At 45.2% G+C, this 26,325-nt stretch overlaps 1 protein-coding gene across 4 annotated transcripts in view; it reads left to right on the forward strand.

The window, feature by feature from the left end:
* Positions 1-23,316, forward strand: part of SLC23A2 (solute carrier family 23 member 2) — a 147,291-nt gene extending 123,975 nt beyond the window's left edge. For all 4 annotated transcript variants that reach the window (XM_037811381.1, XM_037811382.1, XM_037811383.1 and 1 more), the window contains 8 exons: positions 5,322-5,442; positions 5,875-6,031; positions 8,296-8,443; positions 9,617-9,722; positions 14,316-14,445; positions 15,339-15,476; positions 16,568-16,663; positions 18,477-23,316. In XM_037811381.1, the coding sequence (XP_037667309.1) occupies positions 5,322-5,442; positions 5,875-6,031; positions 8,296-8,443; positions 9,617-9,722; positions 14,316-14,445; positions 15,339-15,476; positions 16,568-16,663; positions 18,477-18,709 (1,129 nt within the window). In that variant the 3' untranslated portion in view covers positions 18,710-23,316. The remainder of the gene's footprint in view (positions 1-5,321; positions 5,443-5,874; positions 6,032-8,295; positions 8,444-9,616; positions 9,723-14,315; positions 14,446-15,338; positions 15,477-16,567; positions 16,664-18,476) is intronic.
* The last annotated feature ends 3,009 nt before the right edge of the window (positions 23,317-26,325 follow it).

Here is a 26,325-nt window from a genome sequence, read left to right on the forward strand (position 1 = left end):
GAATGAGTTTCCGATAAGGGCTGCCACTGCAGTTCTCCCTTCTCCTTCCCGGAGCTGACAGCCCCTCCTCCCACGGGACTGAGCCTGGCAGGGAGGGGTGCGGGTCCCCTGGCCACAAAAACTTACAGATTTCGCTGATCTCAGCAGTTCCACGTTTTCATGAGTGTTGTATGAAGTATGCACAAAGTCAGATTGCTCTGTGGTGTCCGGTCCACGCAGTTCCTGGCTTTCTACCTACTTTTCTGGAGGAGTAACTAAAACATACAGCTCACCAGTCCGCCATCTTGCCCCGCCTCTTGTGGATCTAAGTTTAAAACGCCAGTTTTCATATCCCTGGTTGCCATATTGCAGAAGAATTTAAATAAGGTTGAGGGGCGGGGCAAGATGGCGGAATCCAGAAGATGAGTTTCTTTGTCTGAAAAACCGTTTTCTGTGCTCTCTGGAGAGTTCCTTAATGGCTCTAATGAATCTTGTCTCTTAGGATTTCAATAGCCCATTAGATCTGCAAGGAGGACCCTTCTCCTCTTCTTTTTTTTTTTTTTTTTTGTTTTTAATCTTTTTCTCTTTTTCTAAAACAATTACTCTAAGAAGCCCAATACATAAAGCCTCAAAGACTTGCAATTTGGGCAAGTCAAGACAAGAGCAGAACTAAGAGAGCTCTGAGATACAAGGCAATAAGTCCAGTGGCTAAGAAAATTCACTAAACACCACAATTTCCCAAGAAAAGGGGGGCGTCCCCTCACTGCCATCTTCCCGATGGGCAGGGAACACTCCTGCCGGTCTCCAGCTCCACAGCCCAGAGCTGCCCCAGACAACCCAGTGTGATGGGAAGTGTTTCCAACAACACACGCACACACCACAAAATCAGGCGTGGACATTGGCCTTCGCTGCACCCTCAGCTAGTTGTCCCAGAGTTGGGAAGGTGGAGCCGTGTGAATTAACATTCCCCATTCAACCATCCTTTCAGCAGACTGGGACTGTCCCTACACAGCCCTGCAGCCCAGAACCGCCTTGGGAGGATGGTGCTCACCTGTGACATAGCACAGTCATCCCTCAACAGAGGTCCTGGGGGTGCACGGCCTGGAAGAAGGATCCACTTGCAAGTCTCAGGGGCCATACGCCAATACCAAGGATTTGTGGGTCAGCAGCAGAGACAGACTGTGGTGGGACTGAAATGAAGGATTAGACTATTGCAGCAGCTTCAAATCTCCAGGAACACCATGGAGATTTGATTGTGAGAGCCACCACCCCCCGACTACCCAGACACACACCCCATATACGGGGAGGGCAACACCAACTACACACACAAGCTTGGTACACCAATTGGACCCCACAAGACTCACACCTCCACTCACCACAAAGAAAGTGGGGGAGAACTGGCTTGAGGGGAATAGGTGGCTTGCAGACGCCATCTGCTGGTTAGAGAAAGTGTACTCCATGAAGCTCTAGATCTGACAAATTAGAGATAAGGGTTTTAATCAGTCTAGAAATCCTAAAAGAACCCTATCAAGTTAAGCAAATGCCAAGAAGCCAAAAACAAGAGAAAATTTTAAAGCATATGAAAAAAAACATGATGTGGATAACCCAAGCCCAAGCACCCAAATCAAAAGATCAGAGGAGACACAGTACTTGGAGCAATTAATCAAAGAACTAAAGATGAACAATGAGACCATGGCACAGGATATAAAGGACATGAGGAAGAGCATGGCACAGGATATAAAGGACATGAAGACCTTAGAAGAGCAGAAAGAAGAAATTGCAAAAGTAAATAAAAAAAAAATAGACAATCTTACGGAAATTAAAGAAACTGTTGACCAAATTAAAAAGATTCTGAATACTCATAGTACTAGAGTAGAGGAAGCTGAACAATGAATCAGTGACCTGTAAGATGACAGAACGGAAAATGAAAGAGCAAAAGAAAGAATGGGGGAAAAAAATTGAAATGGACCTCAGGGATATGATAGATAATATGAAACGTCCAAATATAAGACTTATTGGTGTACCAGAAGGAGAAGAGAAGGGTAAAGGTCTAGGAAGAGTATTCAAAGAAAATTGTTGGGGAAAATTTCCCAGATCTTCTAAACACCATAAATACACAAATCATAAATGCCCAGCGAATTCCGAATAGAATAGAGCCAAATAAACCCACTCCGAAACATATTCTGATCACACTGTCAAATATGGAAGAGAAGGAGCAAGTTCTGAAAGCAGCAAGAGAAAAGCAATTCACCACATACAAAGGAAACAGCATAAGACTAAGTAGTGACTACTCAGCAGCCACCATGGAGGCAAGAAAGCAGTGGCATGACATATTTAAAATTCTGAGTGAGAAAAATTGCCAACCAAGAATACTTTATCCAGCAAATTTCTCCTTCAAAGTTGAGGGAGAGCTTAAAATTTTCACAGACAAACAAATACTGAGAGAATTTGCTAACAAGAGACCTGCCCTACTGGAGATACTAAAGAGAGCCCTACTGACAGAGAAACAAAGAAAGGAGAGATAGAGATGGGGAAAGGTTCAGTACTAAAGAGATTCACTATTGGTATGTTAAAGGACATTAATAGAGGGAAAAAATGTATATGACAAACATAAACCAAAGGATAAGATGGCTGATTCAAGAAATGCCTTCACAGTAATAACGTTGAATGTAAATGGATTAAACTCCCCAATTAAAAGATATAGATTCACAGAATGGATTAAAAAAAATGAACCATCAAAATGTTGCTTACAAGAGACTCATCTTAGACAAAGGGACCCAAAGAAATTGAAAGTGAAAGGATGGAAAAGAGTATTTCATGCAAGCTACAGCCAAAAGAAAGCAGGAGTAGCAATATTAATCTCAGATGAAATACTTTAAATGCAAGGATGTTACGAGAGACAAAGAAGGCCACTACATACTAATAAAAGGGGCAATTTAACAAGAAGAAATAACAATAATAAATGTTTATGCATCCAATCAAGGTGCCACAAAATACATGAGAGAAATACTGGCAAAACTAAAGGATGCAATGGATGTTTCCACAATAATTGTGGGAGACTTCAACACATCACTCTCTCCTATAGATAGATCAACCAGACAGAAGACCAATAAGGAAATTGAAAACCTAAACAATCTGATAAATGAATTGGATTTAACAGACATATATAGAACATTACATCCCAAATCACCAGGATACTTTTCTCTAGTGCTCATGGAACTTTCTGCGGAATAGATCATATGCTGGGACATAAAACAAGCCTCAATAAATTTAAAAAGATTGAAATTATTCAAAGCACATTCTCTGACCACAATGGAATACAATTAGAAGTCAATAACCATCAGAGACTTAGAAAATTCACAAATACCTGGAGGTTAAACAACACACTCCTAAACAATCAGTGGGTTAAAGAAGAAATAGCAAGAGAAATTGGTAAATATAGAGAGACGAATGCAAATGAGAACACAACATACCAAAACCCATGGGATGCAGCAAAAACGGTACTGAGGAGGAAATTTAAAGCACTAAACGCATATATTTAAAAGGAAGAAAGAGTCAAAATCAAAGAACTAATGGATCAACTGAAGAAGCTAGAAAATGAACAGCAAACCAATCCTAAACCAAGTAGAAGAAAAGAAATAACAAGGATTAAAAGATTAATAAATGACATAGAGAACAAAAAAACAATAGAGAGGATAAATAACACCAAAAGTTGGTTCTTTGAGATCAACAAGATTGACAAGCCCCTAGCTAGACTGACAAAATCAAAAAGAGAGAAGACCCATATAAACAAAATAATGAATGAGAAAGGTGACATTACTGCGGATCCCGAAGAAATTTAAGAAATTATAAGAGGATGCTATGAACAACTGTATGCCAACAAACTGGATAATGTAGAGGAAATGGATGATTTCCTGGAAACACATGAACAACCTAGACTGACCAGAGAAGAAACAGAAGACCTCAACCAACCAATCACAAGCAAAGAGATCCAGTCAGTCATTAAAAAGCTTCCCACAAATAAATGCCCAGGGCCAGATGGCTTCACAGGGGAATTCTAAATAAGGTTGAGTACCTTATGTGTTTCCAGTCTCTTGAAAAGGTCCTGGCCAAGTGGCCATGATAGCTCAGAGACCACAGTTGCAGTCAGTGAAGCTCCTGCATGAGGTAGGGTGGGGTCCGTGGGGCAGCGCATGCCTGCCCCCAACCAGGCTGCAGTCTGCACCACATTGGGAATGTGACAGAGCCTGCCCTTGACCGGGAGCCAAGGATTCCATCTTAGTAATTGGAACTGTGCCAGGAACATTTAAGCTTCGCTTTGAGAACCTGCTCCTGCAGCCAACCAGACCTCAAGTCATATGTGAAAGAGTGAGCGTTGGGATGAGGTGACTGAGCACTGTGTCATGCGCCTTACTGTTTGGGGGATGAGTACATCCTCCAGGGGAATGGGAAGCAGTTCTGCACCTGCCAGCCGTGCAGGGCACCAGGCGGGTGAGGGTGTCAGGGCTGGGCTGCAGGGAGGTCCCCGGCCATCGTTGCCTCCAGAAATGCTCAGGGCAGGGCAGTCAGGGTGCATGACTTTCAGGGTGCAGCCAGCATGGCAGAATGGCTAAGAGCTCAGGCTGCAGACCTCATCCCCTGGCCCAGCCCACCCTGCAGACTGCTAGTGGTGGGATTTTGGGCCACTTGCTCTGTGTGTAAAATGGGGATGATCATAGACGCTACCGCAAAGGGTGAAAAAACGTGCAGAACTCAGCATAATGTCTGGCTCACAGAAGACTCTCAGCAGTTTTATTGCATTCTTCTTTATGTAGTTTTCTTAAATATTGAAGCTTATTCGTTTGCTTTTTAAAAGTAATTTATGTTCATTATAAGTCAGAAAATACAGGGGGCAAAAAACAGTCAAAATCATATCACCACTTGAAGCCAATGCCTGTGAGCATTTAGGATTGTGTCCTTCTCACCTGCGTGTGCATGCCTGTGTGCACGTGTGCAGGTGTGTGTGCTTTCCTGTTTTTTTTCTCTTATAATTATAATTATACCGTGCAGTATTTTGTATCTGTTGTCTTGTCATTTCTGTTATGATAGAGTGATAATTTAACCCAGGCATTTATATTGCAGTTTCGTATCAGTGTCATGAAATGCTAGATGAAACAGTTGTCACCTGTTGCCCAAAATGGTATTTCTGAAAGATCTGATTCCTAAATAGTAGAGGACTGGCAGTTTTCTGGGTAGATGCATTGAACTTCAGCCTGTAGTGAATTTTGCCACTGAAACTTTTGAGTGTTATTTTAAAACACCGACATTGAGCCTTTGACCTAATTTATTTTCTCTCTCCTCAGGACAATTTTCCTAGTGTTACTGTTTTCTCAATATGCCAGAAATGTTAAATTTCCTCTCCCAATTTACAAATCTAAAAAAGGATGGACTGCATACAAGTTACAGCTTTTCAAGATGTTCCCTGTGAGTAATCGACTTTAATTGCTGACAGCTATTGCCTTTGGTTCCTAGGCAAAATGTTCTGTGAAGGGAGGGTTTGGGGCGGGACCCCTGGAGGGGTCGGGCCTGTGTGATGAAAGGTCCCTGTTCTGAACGCGGAGCACATCCTTTCAGCAGCGCTTGTACCTTGGGCCCAAGCGAGTTCTGACCCCATGTAGTCTCTGCAAGCACAAAGCCCATTACTTTTATTTTACCAGGCAGACTTTAGAAGTATTAAAATAAACCTGCATTAAACTGCTCTTTTTTCATGTGATTCCATCCAAGGAATAGGTTTTTCAGCAAGTCCATCCTGTGTTTTACTGCAAAGTGCCAGTGATGGTGGGTTCTGGGGGTGTGATAATCAGATGGTATGCAGGTGGCGTGTTGCCTGATGGAGCTTTCCCTTGCCCACTGCAGATAATCCTGGCCATCCTCGTGTCCTGGCTCCTCTGCTTCATCTTCACAGTGACCGATGTGTTCCCTCCCGACAGCACAAAGTACGGCTTCTATGCACGCACAGACGCCAGGCAGGGCGTGCTCCTGGTGGCCCCGTGGTTTAAGGTCCCGTACCCGTGTGAGTGTCTTGCAGGCCATAGGGGTCGGGAGCCCAGGAGGGCCCAACTCAGAGGAGGTGGGAGTTGGCAGAAGGCTCTGGAGGGTGAAAAGCATTCTTTGTCCCCGAGTGTCTCCTGAAGGTCTTGCCATGCTGGTCTTTAGAGGATTAGGCGGCCTTGTCCCGGAGGGGAGGGCTGTAATTAACACACAAGGACTAACCAGCACCCTTCTCAGATCAGCTGGTTGTCTCTTCTGGCTCTGCTAGGATGAAATCCTGGACACGGAATCTCTTGCTAGGTTTCAGCTCTGGCAACCCGGATGGGAGGCAGCTCCTTGGAAAGTCCTGAGCTGCTTGGTATCTGAACCACCATAGTGAGAAGGCTGGAGTGGGAGGGGCCTGGAGATTAGCCAGCACAACTGCTCAAGCATGCTGGAATTTGTATAATCTTTTAATGGGTAGCGATAATCTTTCTCTATTTGGTCACAGCTGCCAGAGGTAAACTGATAGGCACAAATGGGAGGAAGATGGAGCTTAAATTACAGTTTAGGTGTTGAGTAACTCTTGGGGAAGAAGAATAAGATCCCCAGGCGTGGTTTTGTCTGAATTCATGTGACGCTGCCCAGGCCCCAACCTCAGAAGCGAACTTGCATAAGCCCAGTGGGTCATTACATGCTCAGTTGTTCTATCAGGACTCCGTTCCCAGTATTTGGGGAGCTCCCTTCCCCGGACATCCCAGCCAGAGGCAACAACTTCACCTTTTCCTGAATCCATAAATGATACTCTCTTGTGACATAGGGTGGGCTGCCTCCATTTGAATTTTCATCATTACACTTTCAGTGTGTCCTGTTTCCCATACTCCATCATTGGCTCCTGCATGAGAGATCGTGTTTTACCCACTGTTCTAGTTTGCTAATGTTGCCAGGATGCAAAATACCAGAAATGGATTGGCTTTTATAAAAGGGGGTTTATTTGGTTACATGGTTACCATCTTAAGGCCATAAAGTGTCCAAGGCAACAGGGTACCTTCATTGAAGGATGGCCAATAGTGTCCATAAACCTCTGTTAGTTGGGAAGACATGTAGCTGGTGTCTGCTGGCTCCCAGGTTGTGTTTCAAAATGGCGTTCTCCAAAATGTTGGTGTCAGCTTCCAATGGCCATCTTCAAAATGTCTGTCTCAGCTACAGCTGTCTGTGAGCTCCTTCTGCCTGAGCTTATATAGTGCTCCAGTAAACTAAACAAGGCCCACGCTGAATGGGCCTGGTCACACCTCCATAGAAATTATCCAATCAGAGTTATCACCTACAGTTGGATGGGTCACATTTCCAGGGACACTGAACCAATAGGTTCGAACCCAATCCACACTGACACTTCTCTCCCACAAGATTGCATTCAAGAATATGGCTTTTTCTGGGGGACATAATACATACAAACCAGCACACCCACCTTTTTTCCACTGTGCTTTGCACTCAGTGGGTATATTTTACATAAGTGCTCATGGAAAGGAGGTTTAGATACTTTTAGCTCTTTATCCCAACAACGAGTTCCTCATGCTATTTTTATTTAAAAAGATTTATGGTTTTCCATGTCCAAGTACATTAACTTTCAAAGAAGAAAAATATCCAATGAAGAATTAAGTAAATCCAGATACAATGAAACTTTATGGGGCACTCTCTTTGCTTTCTTAAATGAAACTTTAATTTTTCATAACAGGGGTGACTTAAAAAAAAGAAAAGAAAAAAGAAATGGTACCATTATTACAGTAGAGAAGGGTTGTCCATACCTCAGGCCACGCTTTCCTGTGGGGATTTAAATTTAGCTGGTGAGCTTTCACTGCTTTTTCATTTAACGCCATCCCATGGGCAAGGTCACCACCATTTTGTGCCACGCTTTGCAAAGCAGAGCTATAAATCCCTTTCATGCAAATTCTATCCCACTGCAGCACACTGTGTTAAATTCTAATTTAGTAAGCCCTGAGTGTGGCTTTGGAGCAGGAAGAGAAGTAACCATCTCTTCCAGCCAAGCAATTTCTTTTCTTAAATAAAGACACAGAGCAGATTAAACCTTACCTTGTCCATCTTCATCCGACTTAGTCTCTCAGGCATCTGGTACCTTAAGGACTTAGATTTAAAAATTAACAGAAAAAAATTTCTGTGAGCTTCAAGATTTGAGTGGTTCTTGTAGTCCTCTGACTCACTGAATGACTCTTCTTAATGTCTTGACAGCTTTTGCCTGCCCCTCTAAGAAAATTAACCAGGCCCTCGTGTCTGTCTTTCCTTCCTTAGTTCAGTGGGGGTTGCCCACCATCTCAGCGGCTGGCGTCATTGGCATGCTCAGCGCGGTCGTGGCTAGCATCATCGAGTCGATCGGTGACTACTACGCCTGCGCCAGGCTCTCTTGTGCCCCACCACCTCCCATCCATGCGATCAACAGGTGCGTCCCTGAGAGAGCAGGTGCTTCCTTGGGCCAGCACCTCATTGCTTTGTTCTGTGGTTTCAATAATCTTAGACAAGAAACCAAGAATTTCAGCTTGAAGACAGCAAAGAATCAGGGCCGTTCATTGGCCGTTTGTCTTGGGACAAGTCACCACCCTTATTTTCATCTCATTTTCCTCGTCCTTTACAACAGAGCAGAATTTCCGCCCTTCGTTCCTCACAATGACAGTCAAATAAGATACTCTCTGTGTAAACCTCAAACTCATAAACGAATGCCAGGTATAGTCAGTAATGCATTTGTTATTTGCTTGGTTTTGTGTCATTTTGACTTGACATGTCCATTTGAATTTCTGTTGTTTCGTTTTCCCAATTGATATTTCGGGTGGATGCTCTGTAATCTGTTTACAGTTTCAATTCATAAAATAAGAACAAAAAGATCAGGGATAAATGAAGTCTTCAGAATCTCCACGTTCATGAGCTGTGGGGTTTACACTCTGAACACACCTGGTCTTTAGCTTCTGGAAGGCGAATTAGACCCTAATGGGGGCAGAGAAGAGAACGCAGCCCAGATCAGCCCGTTTCCCAGCCAGCTGCTGCCCCTCCAGAAGGGTTGTGTGCGATAAGATCCAATGGGCCTGGTTTCTTAGTGTCTCTTTCATTGATCTATCAGGGGGTTTAATATTCCTGGTTTTTACCTCTTTTTCTAATGGAGACATTGTCCTTGATAAAATTACTTCAATATTTATTCTTTTAAAAATCTCAGTGTTTATGGAATGATAAAACATTTCTTCTCTGATGAAATTAGATCTTAATAGTCAAGGAACCAAATCAGTGTGTTCCATTTCTATGAAGGCCGGTGTTCTCCTTAGCTCCCAACGAGTGGTTCTCTGTTCTGGCTAAAATCCGTCATTTTAATTTGGAGTGGTTTTAACACATTTGTGTTAGCAAGGTGCTCCTCAAGGTTCACTGGGCCTAGGGGATCCTGTAAAAATGCAGGTTCTGGTTGAGCAGGGGTGGGGCCTGATAAGGCTGTGTTTCTGACCCCTCCCAGGGGGTGCTGAAGCTGTAGGTCCATGGACCACACTGTTCAGGCACAAGCATTTAGAGCATATTTCAGGGCATGTTTCCCCGAATGAATGTTTCTCTCCTCCGCCCCCTCCTTCCCTTTTAGGGGGATTTTCGTGGAAGGTCTCTCCTGTGTTCTCGATGGCATATTTGGTACTGGGAATGGTTCTACTTCGTCCAGTCCCAACATTGGAGTTTTGGGAATTACTAAGGTACAAATATTTTTCTCATTAAATGGGTAGGCCTCTTGGCGTGCATCCATTTCACTGATTGCTCTGACCACTATGAGTTCTAAACAGAGTGGTTTCTGATTCTGAGATCTTACCCCAGCTTCTTTGCTTTGCTTTGCCAGGTTTTTAATGCCTCTTTGGAGGTCTCTTCTCCCTTGGCTGGTCTAGGTAGGGAGGCACTCAAATGCTATCACATTACCATGTGTTGTACAAATATTAATTTAGCACAGCCATGTGCCAGACTACTGTTCTAGGCACTTGGAATACATCGGTAAATAAAAAAGTAAAAAACCCCTGTGCTTGTGGAGTTATAGTCTAACAGGGGAAGACAGATTATACACAGAAGATGTCATAAGTCTGTGAACAACAGTGTGCCGGGCGCTTAAGTACCGTGAGAAACACTGAGCAGGAAGGGGCAGCAGGACTGGAGGGTGGGTGAGTGTTAGGAAGGGTGGTCAGGGGAGGCCTCGGGAGGGGGACATTTGAGCAGACCTGAAGGAGGCAAAGTGGTGAGCCAGGCAGACCCCTGGGGGAAGAGCCATGCAGAGCCCCTGCGTGGAGCGGGCCTGGCATAATGAAGAACAGCAAGGAGACCAGTGTGGCGGAAGCAGAGCCAGTAATGCGGGCTGAGGAAGAGCAAACGAGGTCTGCCAGGCAACCGAGGACAGGTCAGGTAGTGCACTGCTGACTGCCATGGAGACTAAATGCATGCAGTGCGGCGGGCAGTGACTCGGTCTGATTTTTTTTTTTTTTTTTTAAAGTACACTTTGCTGAGCGGTGGTTGGGGGTGGGGAGAGGACAGAACCTAGAAATAGGAGACCACCTAGGAGAAGGCACTAGTCTAGATGAGAGATGATACCACTCTCCTTCTAGAGAAATATCGATATACTTTTTAAAGAATTAAGTTTTCAAACCTTAGCAGCAGAATCCCTCTTTCAGATGAAACCTGGTTTGTAAATCTAATGGATAAAACAAATCAAAATGAGTGACTCAGGTTGAAGCCTGGGCTTGGGTCCAGAGTGCCACCCACCAGCCTCTCCTCCCCACCCCACCCCACATTCCAGCTCCCATAAGAAGGAGCCTGCTCCTGGGCCTTTCAGATTTATTACTAGCAAATAAATTTGCTTCCAGCTGCCTTAGGGCAAAGGTTGCTGTTTGCTAAGGCTTTGAAGAAGCCTGCTTGGCATGTTGATGTGTATGATATCTTACATTGCTCTATGGTATTGAGACTGGTTTGACATTCTTCACGGCTTGCAGGAGCCCTATGTCTCCTCACCAGAGCACTGTATCCCTGGAACTTGGGGGTAAGCCAGAAAGCTTTCTGAACCTTTGTAAAATTACGGGGGCAGATTTCCAAAGAAATCCCTCTGCTGTGTATGCAAGATTCAATGACCAGATAAAAAGAAACCAAATACTAAGTTCAGTTAATCTTGATTGCAAATCCAGGTGAAAAGTGATCCAGGTGAGAGGGAGCAGTGCACGCTCTGTACACACCTGACATCTTTGGTTGTTTTCCAGTAAGCCAGCCTGGCCGTCCCAGAGTTCAATGTGTCAAGGGCCCCATCTGCTGCCCGTTTCCCCAGGTGCATGGTGTGTGAGGGCCGCCTGGTGGGTGCACTTCCTCCAGTGCTGCCCCTGGGGACCCAGTGCTGCTAAACATAGACTAAGGTGACTGGTGTCTCATGGGGCTTGGGGGGGGGGAGGGTCTGAGGGGCACAGGGTAGGCATAAGCCATGCCACTCCAGCCAGTTTTGCTGCCATGACCTGTTGGCAGATAACTAATCCCAAGCAATGCATTATAGTCAAGTTAGTGTAGACAGGGGATCTTGGGGAATAATAGTTTAACCGGCCAACACCCTTTCTGTCCCCTTTAAAACACATCACCAAATAATAACCCAGCATCACTGCAGGAGTAAGCCTTGCTTGCTGCTGCTTAATGCTTCTGTCTAAAACAGGGCCCAGGTGGTTTGTGGAGTAATTAGCTCTATTAAAATTTGAATAGTGTTGGCTTATTCTGAAAAGGCACCCTGCCAGCACTTTAATGAGCTAATTGATCTTCCTTTTGAATCCCCTTGGACACAGCTATTGGAGCCACTTCCAGAGACAAAGGTGGATCCATTCAAGGGCAGAGTGTCAGCTCTGGATTTGGTTTTACATTCCCCAGACTCACATAATCGAGTCCATCTGCACAGCTGCCTTGGAGTGGGGAAGTGGGACTTGCAGCAGAAGTCCTCCAGCATCTGGCAACCTGAGCTGGCTCCCTGCTGGGAGGGAAGAGGCCCGAGATCTAGGTTGGGACCTAGCTTTCATCTGGCTGAAGGACTAGGGGAAGTTGCTTTTCTGAGTCGAACTCAGCTCTAAGTCCTGATTCTAGTGCTGGGTCTGTGCTGTCCAGTCCAGTGGTCCTGCAGCACATGTGGCTATTTAAATTTCAGTTGAAATCAGTTAAAATTAAAAATTGAGTCTCTCAGTCACACCAGTCATATCATGGGCTCAGTAGCAGGTGGCTTCCAATAACAGCACCGAGCAGGAGCATTCCCCCCCGCCCCGGATGGTGCTGGTCCGGGCCGTTGTACCAGACTTCAGGGTGTCCGGGAAGAGGATCATCCAGGGCCCTTCCAGAGACCCCACCTCATTTATTGGCAACTCTAATATTTGCTGTCCTTTATTTGGGTATGGCATTCTCTTACCATATTTGACCAAGAGATGAGGCTACCTACCCCCGTTGCGGTCGAAGTTCTCCGATTAATTAGTTCTAAGGAGTTGGAGTCCACATGCAGTTCTTTACTGAGTTGTTCCAACCCTTATCCTAAAGAGTGGGCCAGTGTGATGTGGTGGGGAGGGCGTGGCTTTGGATTCCAGCCCTGGCTCCATTGCTATGCAAGGTGACCTTAAGCAAGTGACATCACCCCTCTGCCTGCCTGCCCTTGTCTATAAAGTAGTGATAGTGAAATACAGTTTGCAAGGTGTTGGAATTCAGTAACTTGATATAAGGCATTTAGTGGAGAGTCTCTGCATGTAGTAGGTGCACAGTAAGTTATAGGCATCCAAGTATGTGATGTTTAGCCCAAAGTTTCTTTCTAGGAACCGAATAACTGCCATCTTTCCTGGCTGTAGTATCTTTTTGGAGTGCGGAAGGTCCTTTCTCCTTTGCTGCATTCCACATTGCTGGAGACTCTGGAGAGTCAGAGAGGCAGTGTTGATTTTTCCCGTGGTGGTAGAAGCAGAGCCACAGTTCAGGGTGAGATCAGAAGGGAGGCAGAGGGCATTCCAGGGAGTGTGCAGAGCAAGAGGAAACCCCGAGGCTCCGTGTGACCCCCAGAAGGGCTGGGATATTAGGGCTGTTTTCCTACTGTTGAGTCTGACCCCCTGCCTACCTCCTGCTAACTGAATGATGTGGGCTAGATGTGGCTTCTGGAAGGCAGAGATCAGATTTCACAGCTAAGGATGAGACCATGTGGGAAATGCTATAAACGGTGCCCAGAGTGGGAAGGGGGCTCAAAGGGGAGGGCTGAATCTTTGGATCAAGGAAGGCTTTTCAGAAAGGGTAGCATTTGGGTACAGTCTTGAAGATGTGTCTGGGAATTGGCCAGGAGGATATTCCTGGTGGACAGGTCTGGGCATGCCTGGAGGGTGGAGGGGCAGGCAGTGAGCCCCTAGCTTGGCTGGGTGGGGCATGGGCAGGAGAGTGCACTGCAGGCTTGGCTGTGTTGAAGAGCGCCTGAAAAGTGGGTTTGATCTCATGGGCACCAGAGGATTTGAGAAGAGGACTGACCCCACCAAACCAGCATGTTAGAGAGGTCACCCCATGATAGTGTGGAGGACAAGGGGGCTGCAGGAAAGGCCAGTGGGAGGCTATGAAATAGCTAAGTGCTTGCCAGACACTGCTCAAACTTGTCATCATGTTTAATCCTCAAAGCAAAGCCATGCAGTCTGTCCATTTTAGAGATGAATATCCTGGGCCTCAGATAGATGGGGGTACAGGGATACAAAGCAGGGCTCAAGAATGCTGCTCTCTTTGACCCCAACTCTGGGCCACTTCTCAAGGGCAGGAGACCATGAAGACTTAACCTGGGGAGAGAAGGTTCCGCAAATGTTCAGAGGCTTTGTCTGATTCAGGGTGCAGGGAAGATAATTGCTTCAGGGCGGGTTAACTTGGTAATAGTGAAGCCCAGAGAAGAAGCTGAGGCAGACGGTAACCGTGGCATTTTGCATTTGGGACACCAGAGGGTCATCCTGGCTGAGAGGTGAGGGCATTAGAAACCCAGGACCCCGGTGCAGGAGCAGGTCCACACTGCAGTCCTGGGTGACATCACCCAGGGCAGGGGGGTGCTAAGGCCAAGCCCCCGAGGCCCCCCAAAGAAAAGATGAGCAGAGGAGTGAGCTTCAGAGAAGGAGAAGGGGAGAGAAAAAGGTGGTGGGGATCTTTCTACCCTGGGTCATGAAATGACATGTTTTAAAAGCAATCTGGATTTTGTCTGGGTACACTCATTTTCCCGGGGAGGCCGGGGTGGACACGGGCCCTGCCAGAAGATGACGAGGTGAGCACCGTCCCTGCGCTCTGGTTCCCCACAGGTTGGCAGTCGCCGAGTGATCCAGTATGGGGCGGCACTGATGCTGGCGCTGGGCATGATCGGGAAGTTCAGCGCCCTCTTCGCGTCCCTCCCAGATCCTGTGCTCGGCGCCCTCTTCTGCACTCTCTTTGGTAAGATTCTGTTTCTTTGTTAGCAGGCTTCCCCTCTTTCTTTGCCTTTGCTAATTTTTAATAGGGATTGTAGTTTTCTGCTGACCCCCTTCAGTAAAATCGAAACTAACAATAAATATCTATTTTAAAATAGAAACTTATTTCTAACAGTTTTTTCCATTTGGGTCAATGGAAAAGTTTTGATAATGGAGTGTGGTAAATGTAATTAGTGCACTGAAGTGTACACTTAAGAATGGTTAATGTGGCAAATTTTGTGAGATACATATATACACACATATTTTATTATTGAGACATATATTTACATATATATCTCAATAATAAAATTTTTTAAAAAGTTAGTAAAGAATATGTCTGCCAAAAGCAATACCTGTACCACTGAGTTAGACCAACAATAAGAATAATTGTGCTAGGAAAAGTGAGATTAAATTTAGTCTCTTTGATTAGCATTGCAAATATTCAAATATTTTCCCCTCTGAGTGGGCCATTTAAAACTGACCATTTTTACAATGTGGTTCTGTCTGTGAGCTCTTGCACAGTCGTTTGTAGTAATCAGGGACATAAACCAGATATTTGGGTGGGTTTCCCGATTCTCCCAAAACCTTGTGTAGAGGTTTTAAGGGAGTCGATGTCCTTGTTTTCTGCCCAGTCCAAAGGAAACAGGGTGTGACCTCTGTGCTGGTGCGTATGCCCCGGCTGTGCCCAGGCCAGAGGGCATCTGCATCAGAGATCAGGTGGTCGCATTCCCGCCCCACCCCGCGTCTGTGCTGCCCCTGCTCCGTTCCCGGGTCTGTTTCTGATGGGACAGGGGCAGGTCTCTCTAGGGAGTCTGCCACCTGCTGTCCGTGCTGTAGGCGAGCTCCGCGGAACTTTTGCTCCAATGTTTCTTTCTTCAGGAATGATCACGGCTGTTGGACTCTCTAACCTGCAGTTCATCGATTTGAACTCTTCCCGGAACCTCTTTGTGCTTGGATTTTCAATCTTCTTTGGACTTGTCCTTCCAAGCTACCTCAGACAGAACCCTCTCGTCACAGGTATGGAGAACAGGCCCCGGGTTTCGGGGGTCTTGGAAACACAGCCACCAGTGCCAGCCAGCTCCTCGGTGGTTAGGACTTCGGAGTGTTAGGGACTATTCAGATGAACATTCTCCCATTATTTCTTTCAAATCTCACTCTGCTGCAGTTTTTTGGAAGCCCTCTTCGCTGACATGGGTGTTGGTGTCTCTGGGAGCCTGCCTCTCTGTAAAACCCTGTAGATGTCTCAGACTAATGCGATATGAAAATGTAAAATTTCTCAAAACTCAGCTTTCTAGACTGTATGTTTTACTGTTGGGATTACATCTACCCTGAAGACCAGTCAAGATGCCCCCTTTTAACACCTTCATTCATTTTAGTACCCCAGTGTCATGAAGAATGAACGGAGGAGGATACAACTTAAGATAAATCATAAGAAATAGCTGTTGCTGCGGGTATTTATTTTTGAACAAAGGCAGAATTGGGATCTTTTTTTTTTTTTTTCAATTTTTATTCTAGTAACATGTATACAACCTAAAATTTGGGATCATTATATTTTAAATGTAGAAAGTGTATGAACTTCCTAATAACAAGGAGAATTTGTTACTTTTAAAAACGCATTCCTGTGGGAACGTCTTTATAAATCCAGTTACACCTAATTAGAAGCAGCTGAACACTAATAATAGCAGTCTGGAATACCAAAAAACCTTTGTTCGATTGCAGATGCCACAAATATTTTTGTCGTCTTATTATTGCCTATGTTATTTTCTTTTCAGCCTTATATCAGCCGTCTCTCTCTCTTTTTTTTTTTTAATCTGTAAACAACACCCCCAATGACTTCAGTTCATTATAGGGTGAACTTCACCCTATTAGATTATCTCGTACCTGCCATTGTTAGGAATTTTCCTTAGAGACACCTTTTGATTTTTGTTGGAAGTACTCCTAGTAGTTTAAAGCGTCACCGGCAGTAACTGATGTGCACATGCGCAGAGAGATGTGTTCTTTGATGTGGTTCTTCGACTGGCAGAAGATGCCCACCCAGTGCTCTTCCAGGTCCAGGGAATGCCCACCCCGCGGTGGTAGTGACCCTCGTGCCTGTTTTCCATTTCTAGGGATAACGGGAATTGATCAAGTGTTGAACGTCCTTCTCACAACTGCTATGTTTGTAGGAGGCTGTGTGGCTTTTATTTTGGATAACACCATCCCAGGTATGTGGCGTATATGTGTATATTAAACCTGCTTGTTAAGCATGGAAGTTACTTTTTAGCCAAATAAAAATGGAAAGCAGAAAGAATAAATCAGTGCAAAATCACCTTCTGGTTAAAACCATCTTCTACAGTGGTTGAAATTATGCTCTACCCTCCTTTGATGAGTAAGGTGCTTGCTAATCAACTTACTACATTTTTTTTCTCTGCTGAGCTGCTGTTGAAAGAAAACAGGAGAACTTGTGTGGGGTGAAGTGGTGTGTGCTGCCTGCCCTCCCTTCACGGCCTGTGCCAGGGCCTGGCAATTCAGCTTCCTCTGCTTGTTCCTCTGGGCCAGCTGGTAGCAGCCTGAGGCAGTTCTCCGTCCTGGGGAGCCCATCCTTTAACCGAGTCACCCCTAAGGCAGGCCTCCTGCCAATCTCAGGACCAGGAGGTAGTGGGATCTGGCCGGCAAAGGCAGCTGGCAGGACCAGTAACAGAGACAGCGGAGGCAGTGCTGTCCCTCCTCTGGTGCAAGCTTGGGTGATGGACTCAGGGTGCGGAGTGGGCCTGCCTTAAAAGACCTTCATGTTTTCTTAGAAGAGGCTGCTGTGGACCATTGTAAAATGCTGCCACAGATGCACTGGTGGGTTTACCTGCCCTCCAGGGTCCAGACTGGCTCCCCAAGGAAGGATGGTGCTTACTCTTGTTCTTGAAGGTTTTATTGAGGTTTTTACCCTAAAACAACCTACCTCCAAAAAGCCTCATGCAGGAGCATACTGGGGGAAACCAGGAATAGACACAAAAGACAGAGGCATAACGTGCATGAACAGGTGCTTCAGGATTTTAAGAGGGTCAATAACTAACACTCCCTTGTCCTCCTCAGGTGAAACTTATTGAGAGGTGTAGAGTCAGACAGATGGAGATTTAAAAGTCAGCTTTATTACTGAAATGCCAGTGGGAGAACAGACTTAGATGTGAGAAAACAGTGTGCCTTCTAAATGTGCACCTCAGAGTCAAGCTCACCAAGGTGCAGGCACAGGAGTGTGTTGTGACGTGTCCCACGTAGCCATGGGTAGAAGCCAGCAGTCCTGTCTGCCCTGGGAAGATCAGTAAAAAGCAAAGAATTGCTGACTCGGGTGCCCAGCTCTTTCTCCCAGGCTCAGCTGTCAGGGTGCAGTGGCCAGGAGTGGGGCTCCAGTGCACGTTCATCTTCACAGGGGCACAGCAAGTGCCTGACGTGCACCCTACCCCCGATAGACACACACCAAGAGCAGAGCAGCAGGAAACTTCCCCGTTGGGATGGGGGTGGGTGGTGTGCAGTGACCCGTTGATGAAGGCCTAAATGTTTAGTATAGTAAAGACTCTGGGCCTACCTTGTTAGAGCAGATTTGCATTTTAGAGAGATATTTTTAGCCCAGTGTTCAAAAACAGATGTTCGGGGGTGGGGGTGGGATAGAAAGACTGGGCAACCAGTTGAGACACTGGCACGGTGGCCCAGGAAAGTGGTGACATGGGGATTGTGTAGGGCTCCACCCCAACAGTGAAAACGGAGGATATGGGTCTGGTGGAAGGGGACACAGGAGGTGAGGTCATCAGGAGAGCGTTCAAGTGGGGTCTGGAGGGACAAGGATGTGTAAGTGCTCCCCAGATCTCTGGTTGGGCATCCTGATAGCTGTGTGCCATGAATTCCTCATGTGTTCTTTGCCCTCATCCGGTGGTGTGATCCATGAAGAGAGGATTGGAGAGTCTCATTTTTCTGACTGCTGAACTAAACATCCTGTCATTTTGTTTTTTGTTTTGTTTTGTGTCATTTGTTTTGATGTGTGTGCGGCAGGCACTCCAGAGGAGAGAGGAATCAGGAAATGGAAGAAGGGCGTGGGCAAAGGGAGCAAATCGCTCGATGGCATGGAATCCTATGATTTGCCATTCGGCATGAACATTATCAAGAAATACAGATGCTTCAGCTACTTGCCCGTCAGCCCGACCTTTGTGGGCTACACGTGGAAAGGCCTTGGGAAGGGCGAGAGCAGCCGGAGTTCAGACGAGGACTCACAGGCCACGGTATAGCCTCCGGCGCGGCCCAGGGCAGGCCCACAGCGAGGCCTGTGTCTGTAGTTCCTTGCTGAATAGCAAGCAGTGAAATGTATGTCTGTATATCTGCATTTACATTCTGCACCCCGGAGCTAAGACAGATCCCAAGTAGCTTTTCTGTTGTGGATGGTGATCGTGTCTAATATGGTGTCTCACCCATTTCCTTATTTAAACTAAGCCCTTGGCCCTTACCTTTGAGAGCATTTGCCACCAGCCACGATCATTGAACTTGAAGTTCCAGTCCTCCCTCAGGAGTGGATGTTTGAAATCCACAGTGATTCCTTGTTTTCAGTCCCCTTGCTTTGTGGACCTGTCTCCTTATTTGACCTTTGCTGCAAATCTTCACCTCAGCCTGCACCTGCAGAGGCCTCCTCTGGCCACGGGGCACCAGAATCCTTGCATTGACACAACTGACAGTCAAATATAAGTCTATCTTTCCCTGATAGTCCTGTGCATGGAGGATAGTGACCCGGTTGGAAACAGTGACGTGGCTCCCCTCTGCCGGGATCTGTGCATGAATAAGGTCTATACACATACAATTAGAATAGAAATCTATCTGGGGGATTGGAAGGGAAGGGAGAGTAGCTTCAAGTCAATATCTGATTGTCAACTGATCTTTCTCTGGGCCACCCTGCCCCAGGGCTGCACATTTCATACAGGTCTCTTCTCCTAGCAGCTGAGACACTCTTATCTGGCATCCATCACCACTGGCTGGTGTGACGGGTACAGGGAGCCACCCAAGGGCACCAAGCAGGTGTTCTGGGAGTCTTGGCTCTTCTGTCATGTGGATGTTAGTTATCGTTGCGCACGTCTATAATGACAAGTTTTATTCCTATTTAATATTATTGACTATAGTAGATTTCTGAAATCAGTGTTTTTCCATGTGTTCCTTTTCCCCTGTATCCCTATTACTCATCTTCCACCTCCCACTTCCCACCCCCATTAAGAAAAGAACCAGCATTTGTAAAGCTGTGGACACCATCAGGAAAGCTTGTTGTAACGGCTTTTGAAGGCCGGTAACCATTATCGTGGTTGTGTTTTGTATTGCTTGATACCATGAAAGTGTAAATACTGTAATGCCTAATCTATTTATCAAAACTGACTACTGGACCAGAGCCCAGAAACCATGGGTCACATTATCTGTGAATTTGTTTTGTGAAGAAGGGAAGCTGGGGTAGGCAACAAACAGGCACCATGTTGAATGGTACCTTCCTCACCCCATAGATTCATTCCTGCAGCTAAAGCTCTCCTTTTCCAGGTAATTTCCAGCAGTTGTAGCCTGAGTGCTTTCCACAGGTTGCCAAGTTGTGCATCCAGTATATGCTGATTTTGCAAAGGGGAAAGTTAGATCTCCTGGCGGAATGTTGCCCTTTTTTTCTTTCTTTCTTTTTTTTTTTGAGTTATTGCAGAAGGTGGTGAGAAAAGCAGCAGCTGGTCTGCCCCTTGTCAAAAGGGGTTCTAATGAATAACGCTAAATTCCTTCTGGAAAAGTTACTTCTGTTTGATTTGGTTTGAAATTTTCATCCAGAGGAAAAGCCCGAGACATAAAGAGGTGCCCTCACTTCCTGAGATTGTGCTCCCAAAGTGGTCGTCAACAGGCATGCCAGCCTTCCCTGGCAGGGCCCGGTTCTCAGCAACCATTGGAGGTCAGCCCAGCTTCACTGCTTTGGGAGGTTTCCGGCAGCCTTGTGTCACTACAGGCCCTGGAAGTTTTGAACTTCAGGATTTATTACAGCAAGGACACCTCAGAGCCACTGCATTGTTTTGCCAAGATCTTATTGCAGATTAAGTAAGGAACTTAGCTTGTAAATCATATTTAATTTTGCTTTTTTCCTAATGCGTATTCAGTGCAAAGTCACTTTAGAAGCACACAGGCTAACTGCTTTCATCCGTTTAGCTTGGTAAGCCCTTAAGACTGACCGCCGTCCCGAGCCAAGTTGCTCTCAGTTCCTTCTACTTGTATTTTGCTCAGCGTCTCCAATTTCTCTGCTCTGAAAGATGGGGGAAACTGCTAAACTTTCCAGAGATATGCAGTATTCAAGTTCTCTCAGTGAACAGAAGCGCCATGTATCTAAATAAAACCATCAGAACCATAGATAATTGAGAAACAAGTTCCCTTCAGCTTGACCAGGCGGCTTCCCTCCCAGTGGGCACCACCCAAGGTTTGTGCTTCAAACGTCCAGAAACCTGCTCCCACCCCTTTCACTGGGTTTTCCTGGGAAGTTTCCAATCTGCTAGTCTGAGGGGATCTCTTGGTAGTCTTCTACAGGTATTCACATGTGAAAGGAAGCCCTGCACCTACACACCTCCTGTCGGACAGAGGGTTTTCACTCTTCTGGTTGATTGGTCCATTGAGGCAAACCAGAGTCACTGTCCTAGGAGGGGGGTGAGTCAGGAAGAGGGGGGAGAGGGCAGCCTGACTAGTCAGCCCCATTGAGTCTGGTAGGTTCTGCACAGTGTGTGAAACTTAACCTTTGCTTGAATGGTTGGACCCTCATAGTAGTAACAGATCCTATATGTGCAATACACATGCAAATCATTTTAGGAAGTGGTCCCTCATGCCAGCAGACAGGCTAGAGAATGAAACTCTGTAATTGAAAGGAAATTTTCTTGGGTTTAAATGCACACCTGAAGGGGCAGACTTGGGGGCAGTGTCGGCAGGGTGCAGCCTGTGCCTGGAGCACTGCCTGTTTGCATCATTGGCCTGCATTTCTGCGGCCGCATACCGGCCATGCTTTTTTGGCCAATAGACTGTTTTAAAATAGTTTGGGTTTGAACAAATTAGGCAAGGCCTCCCGTCTCCAGTTTCTACAGTGGACAGCTGCCCACCATCCTCATGGGTCACCTGCCTAGCCCCTGAAAGAAAGCACTTGCGTTGGCCCCCCTGACGGGGAAGGTAGAACGTGTTGATAAGGTGGTGCTGTCTTCATACTTGGGCATGGGGGAGGCCCCGCCACTGGTCTGGATAAAATATTTGTCAATAATGGGAAATGGCTCCAGTCCTTGTAAACAGTTTCCATCCTCACTAGGGAGTTAAACTTAGCATCACCAATTCATTTATACTAAGTCTTTCTTAAGAGGGTTTCACATGTCATTTTTAATGTGTTTCTCATGACTGGTCAAGGCCAGAGCAGTGGTTTAACCAAACCAGCTAGACTGAAGCATCTTGGGTCCTGATGGTTTCCCTTTTTCATGGTAACAAATTCATACACAGGATTTGCTTTATTCTGTAGAATACTGACTTTCATGACAGCAACTTGGTTTATGCATGAATATTGCAGTATTTCCATATAGCAAAATAACATTTCTACCCAGGATAATGGTCACAGTTTTCCAGGGAGGGAATGATACAATTTTCATGACAATGTCATGTGATGATAGAATTTCTCCATTGATGAATCTCTAGTATGTATGTATACTTTATTTACCCATGCATATATTTTATTACCAAGAGCTAAGTTGTTAATTTCTTTAATCCACGTCCCTGCTGAAATATTGGTACTAGCAACTTAGATTTAAAGTTGGCAAGTATAATCTTCAGTCATATTTATGCCACAGGATTGGCCAGGCCAGACAGAAGGAGAATCAGGGGCCATGGCGGCCATCTGTTCCAGAACCGGACTGGCCAAGGAGAGGCATGTCCTGCAGGCTGTTGTGCTTGTGGCATGAGGGCCACCCACTTTCCCAGCTGGTGCTGAGTACCTGGTGTGCACACTCGGCCACACCTGCTGTGCGCTGTGGTCGTGTGGGGCGCACGGGCCTGAGCATCTGCAGAGCCTGCTCCTCCAGGGGAGCCACCCCTTGCCTTTAGAGAAGAGCCTCGGGCTTCATGTGCTGCCTGTGGGGTCCGCTGTCCCCTTAGGATTTGGACACAGAGAGTAGGACATCTCCCGCCCTCTACCCATCCTTCAGATGCAATTGGAGTAGTGCAAGAAGGCCGTCTGTTTTTGCCAGCGTTCAGCTTCCACCCATGGACCCGTAGAGCCTGTTAGCGCTGGGGATCCCTTTTCAGCAGCCTCACAAACATTCCTGTCCCTTTAGGTTGTTCTTGACTGTGCCTCGTCATCACTCTACATAAATAACATCCTGCGTCCTTAGAATTGCTGCGTGTGTTTTCAGGCGCTTAGGACAGCCTTACCAGTGTTGCCATCTTACTGACAGTTCAAATCAATACGCTTTTTTGTTTGTTTGTAACAACCTCTGTTTGACACACTAATAAACTTCTGACTGTTCTTAAAACAGCAGGGATGCCTGTATTTTCCTTGAGTTTTTGTGACTGACTTTGGCTCTCTACCTTTCCAGGATTTTGTTTGTTTGTTTTTATTTTTATTTTGCATACCAAGGGTATTTGGGGTGGGATTGTTTTTTGTTTGTTTTGTTTGTTTTTGAAATGTGTAATTCTTTTATGGAGTTTTTAAAAAGAATTTTCATATTGTTTTTCTAACATGGCTTCATTAAATGTTTAAGTATTTTAAAAATATGTAATATTTGGACCAGATGTTGTGAATAATAGTAGAGATAAAGCTATTTTATTCTGTATTTTTAAAACTGTTCCATACAAATAAAAGCTCTTCTGGACGCAGTTCTGCTGTTCGTGTGCCTCTGTCTTTGTCTGGTCTTTAAGAGAATTGTAATTAAAAGTTATCATCTAATAAGCCCAAAAGAACTGTTTCTTGTATACCAATGTTCATAAAGTATTATTCACCATTGCCAAAAGGTGGAAACAACCCAAATGTCCATCGACAGATGAATGGATAAACAAAATGTGGTATATCCATACAATGGAGTAATTATGCAGCCATAGAAAGGAATGAAGTTCTGATACATGCTCTGCAAGAATAATGAACCTTGAAAACATGCTGAGTGAAATCAGACACAAAAGGACATATATGATTCCACTTTTAGGAATTTCTAGAATAAAGCATCGAGATAGTAGAATAAAGGTTCCCAGGGACTGAAGGGGGAGGAGGAATGAGAAATTACTGCTTAATATATCAGAGTTTCTATTTGGGGTGATGGAAAAGATTGGTAGTGGATGGTGGTAATGGTCGCTCACATTGTGAATGTAATTAATGCCACTGAGTTGTACTCGTAAAAATGGTTAAAAGAGCAATTTTTTTTTAAAGCTTTCACTTAGGTGAGGGAAATGGACTAATAAAAATTCAGTCCGACACACTCACAGGTGTTACTGTTGGATACCTGGAAGACCTGGATGAAAGCAGGAGTCAGGTGTCATCAGTCCTGGCTCCCAAGAACTAGTGACGTGGGCAGGGGTCCTTGGAGGATGCTTAAGGGGCAAGTGAGAGCTCAGGGGTTAAAGTTAGAGGATATAATCATGCTGAGCATTGGAGGTGAAATTACAAGCCCATTATATCAGCAACATCTGGAGGGAAGGAGACATCTTAGAGAATGGCTACCAGAAAGGCCAGTTGTCCCCAAGGCAGAATCAGAGGGTTCCAGGGCAGCCTTGGCCCTGTTCCCAGCTGTATTCAAAGTGGGTCGGGAAATGCTGGGCCATGGGTAGCAAAAAAGGGCTCAGAGTGGCTCCTGAGGGCAGCTGGCTCCAAGGCTCCATCCAGTCAGAGCGCTGCTCCCAGTAGGGTATAAAGATGGGTCCAAAGTCCTGATATGTGCTTTTACAATTTAGAGCGAACTTAGAACCAGCCCATTCCCATCCTCATCCAGTTCTTCTCTGGCAATCTGAAAAGGGTGAACACCCTCCTACACTGGGAGCCACCACTGGGGAATCAGCCGCACAGTGAATTGTTTTACTTTAAGCTATAAGATATTTAATATATGCAAAAATGTGTAAGGTAGCTAATAAAAAAAGACCCGTGTTCCACCACCCAACTTGAGCCAGTACTTAGGAGCCCCCTGTGCCCTCTGCTAGTACACTCCTGCTCCTCAGCAAGAAAGAATCTCTGCCCTGAATTTGGGGGTTATCATTAATTTGCTTTTGTTCACGATTCTGCCATACACATGCATCCCTAAACAATTTACTACTGAGTTTTGCATGGTTTTGAGCATTATGTAAGAAGAACGACAGTGTTCTATGACTTCACTCAGTGGTTTGAGATTCTTTCGTGTTGATGCAAATCTGTAACATAGTACTTTCATTTTCACGACTGGTTAGTAAAACTTAAGACTAACAAAGACAAAGTCATTCTGAATGCTTCCAGAGAGGATGGGCAGAGCCAGGGCCTAAAGAGCTGGCACCCCGTGGGCAGCAGATCTTCCAGCAGCAGCCCTGTTTGTGGAGTTACTGAAGGAAACTGATGGAAAAGAACTTTGAACTTAGAAATTTCTGTCTAGCAACCATCATGCAAACATGAGGGCAGGATGAAAATACTCTGGGCACACCGGGCCTCGGGAAGTCTGCCACTTGAAGGTCCCCATTTAAGATACTTTTGGACAAAGTACTTAACTACAAAGAGAAACAAATCCAGGAAGTGCCGTAGGAGATAACCGAGGTAATGGTGAGCAAAATAAATACCTTGGTAAATCCAGTCAGTAAAAAGTAGCAAGGACCAAAGGAAAGAAAAAGGAAGTAGACCCATAATGATCTCAAATGATAATTCAAGACTATATCAACATGGTGACTGGTGGAACAATGACTTAAGAGTTGTGAGAACTAGGACCAGGCTTCACAGTACCAATAATTGTAAATGGACTAAATTTTCCAGTTAAAATATAGATTGTCAGACTGGATAATAAAGTTCTGATTTGTGCCATTTTACAACACTGGCATGCAAAATGTGGGCTGTGGAACCAGGCTGGTCTGGGGACTGTCAAAGCTGTAACAAGATATGTTCACAAATTGGTAGTGTCTTAGAAACTTCATAGAACTTTACCAAAGTTTCTAAGCAATTTGGTAGAGTCATTTGATGTCAAATGTTACACTAAAATATCTGGGCTTATATACAGGCATACCTCATTTTATTGCACTTCACAAATACTGGGTTTTTTACAAATTGAAGGTTTGTGACAACCTGTGTCAAGCAAGTCTGTCAGCACCATTTTTCCAACAGTATGTGCTCACTTCGTGTCTGTGTCATCTTTTGGTTATTCTCTCAATATTTCAAACTTTTGTTATTGTTATATCTGTTATGGTGATCAGAGATCTTTTCTGATTGTGGAGTATGTTTTTTTTGCCCCCATGCATGTCTTTATTTTATTACTCATGTAACTATACACTGGATAAAGGGGGTGTTAGTCACAAGGTTTTAACAATCACAGGGTCATAAGATAAAAGCTGTATAGTTATATAATCATTATCAAAGATCAAGGCTTTTTCTGAAGAGGAAATACAAATGGCCAAAAAACACATGAAAAAATGTTCAGCTTCACTAGTTATTAGGGAGATGCAAATTAAGACCACAATGAGATACCATTTCACACCAATTAGAATGGCTGCCATTTAACAAACATGAAACTACAGATGCTGGAGAGGATGTGAAGAAATTGGAACTCTTATTCATTGCTGGTGGGACTGTATAATGGTATAGCCACTCTGGAAGACAGTCTGGCAGTTCCTTAGAAAACTAGATATAGAGTTACCCTTCAATCCAGCAATCACACTTCTTGGTATATAC

Source organism: Choloepus didactylus, chromosome 19, assembly GCF_015220235.1.
Source record: "Choloepus didactylus isolate mChoDid1 chromosome 19, mChoDid1.pri, whole genome shotgun sequence".
Lineage (NCBI taxonomy): Eukaryota > Metazoa > Chordata > Mammalia > Pilosa > Megalonychidae > Choloepus > Choloepus didactylus.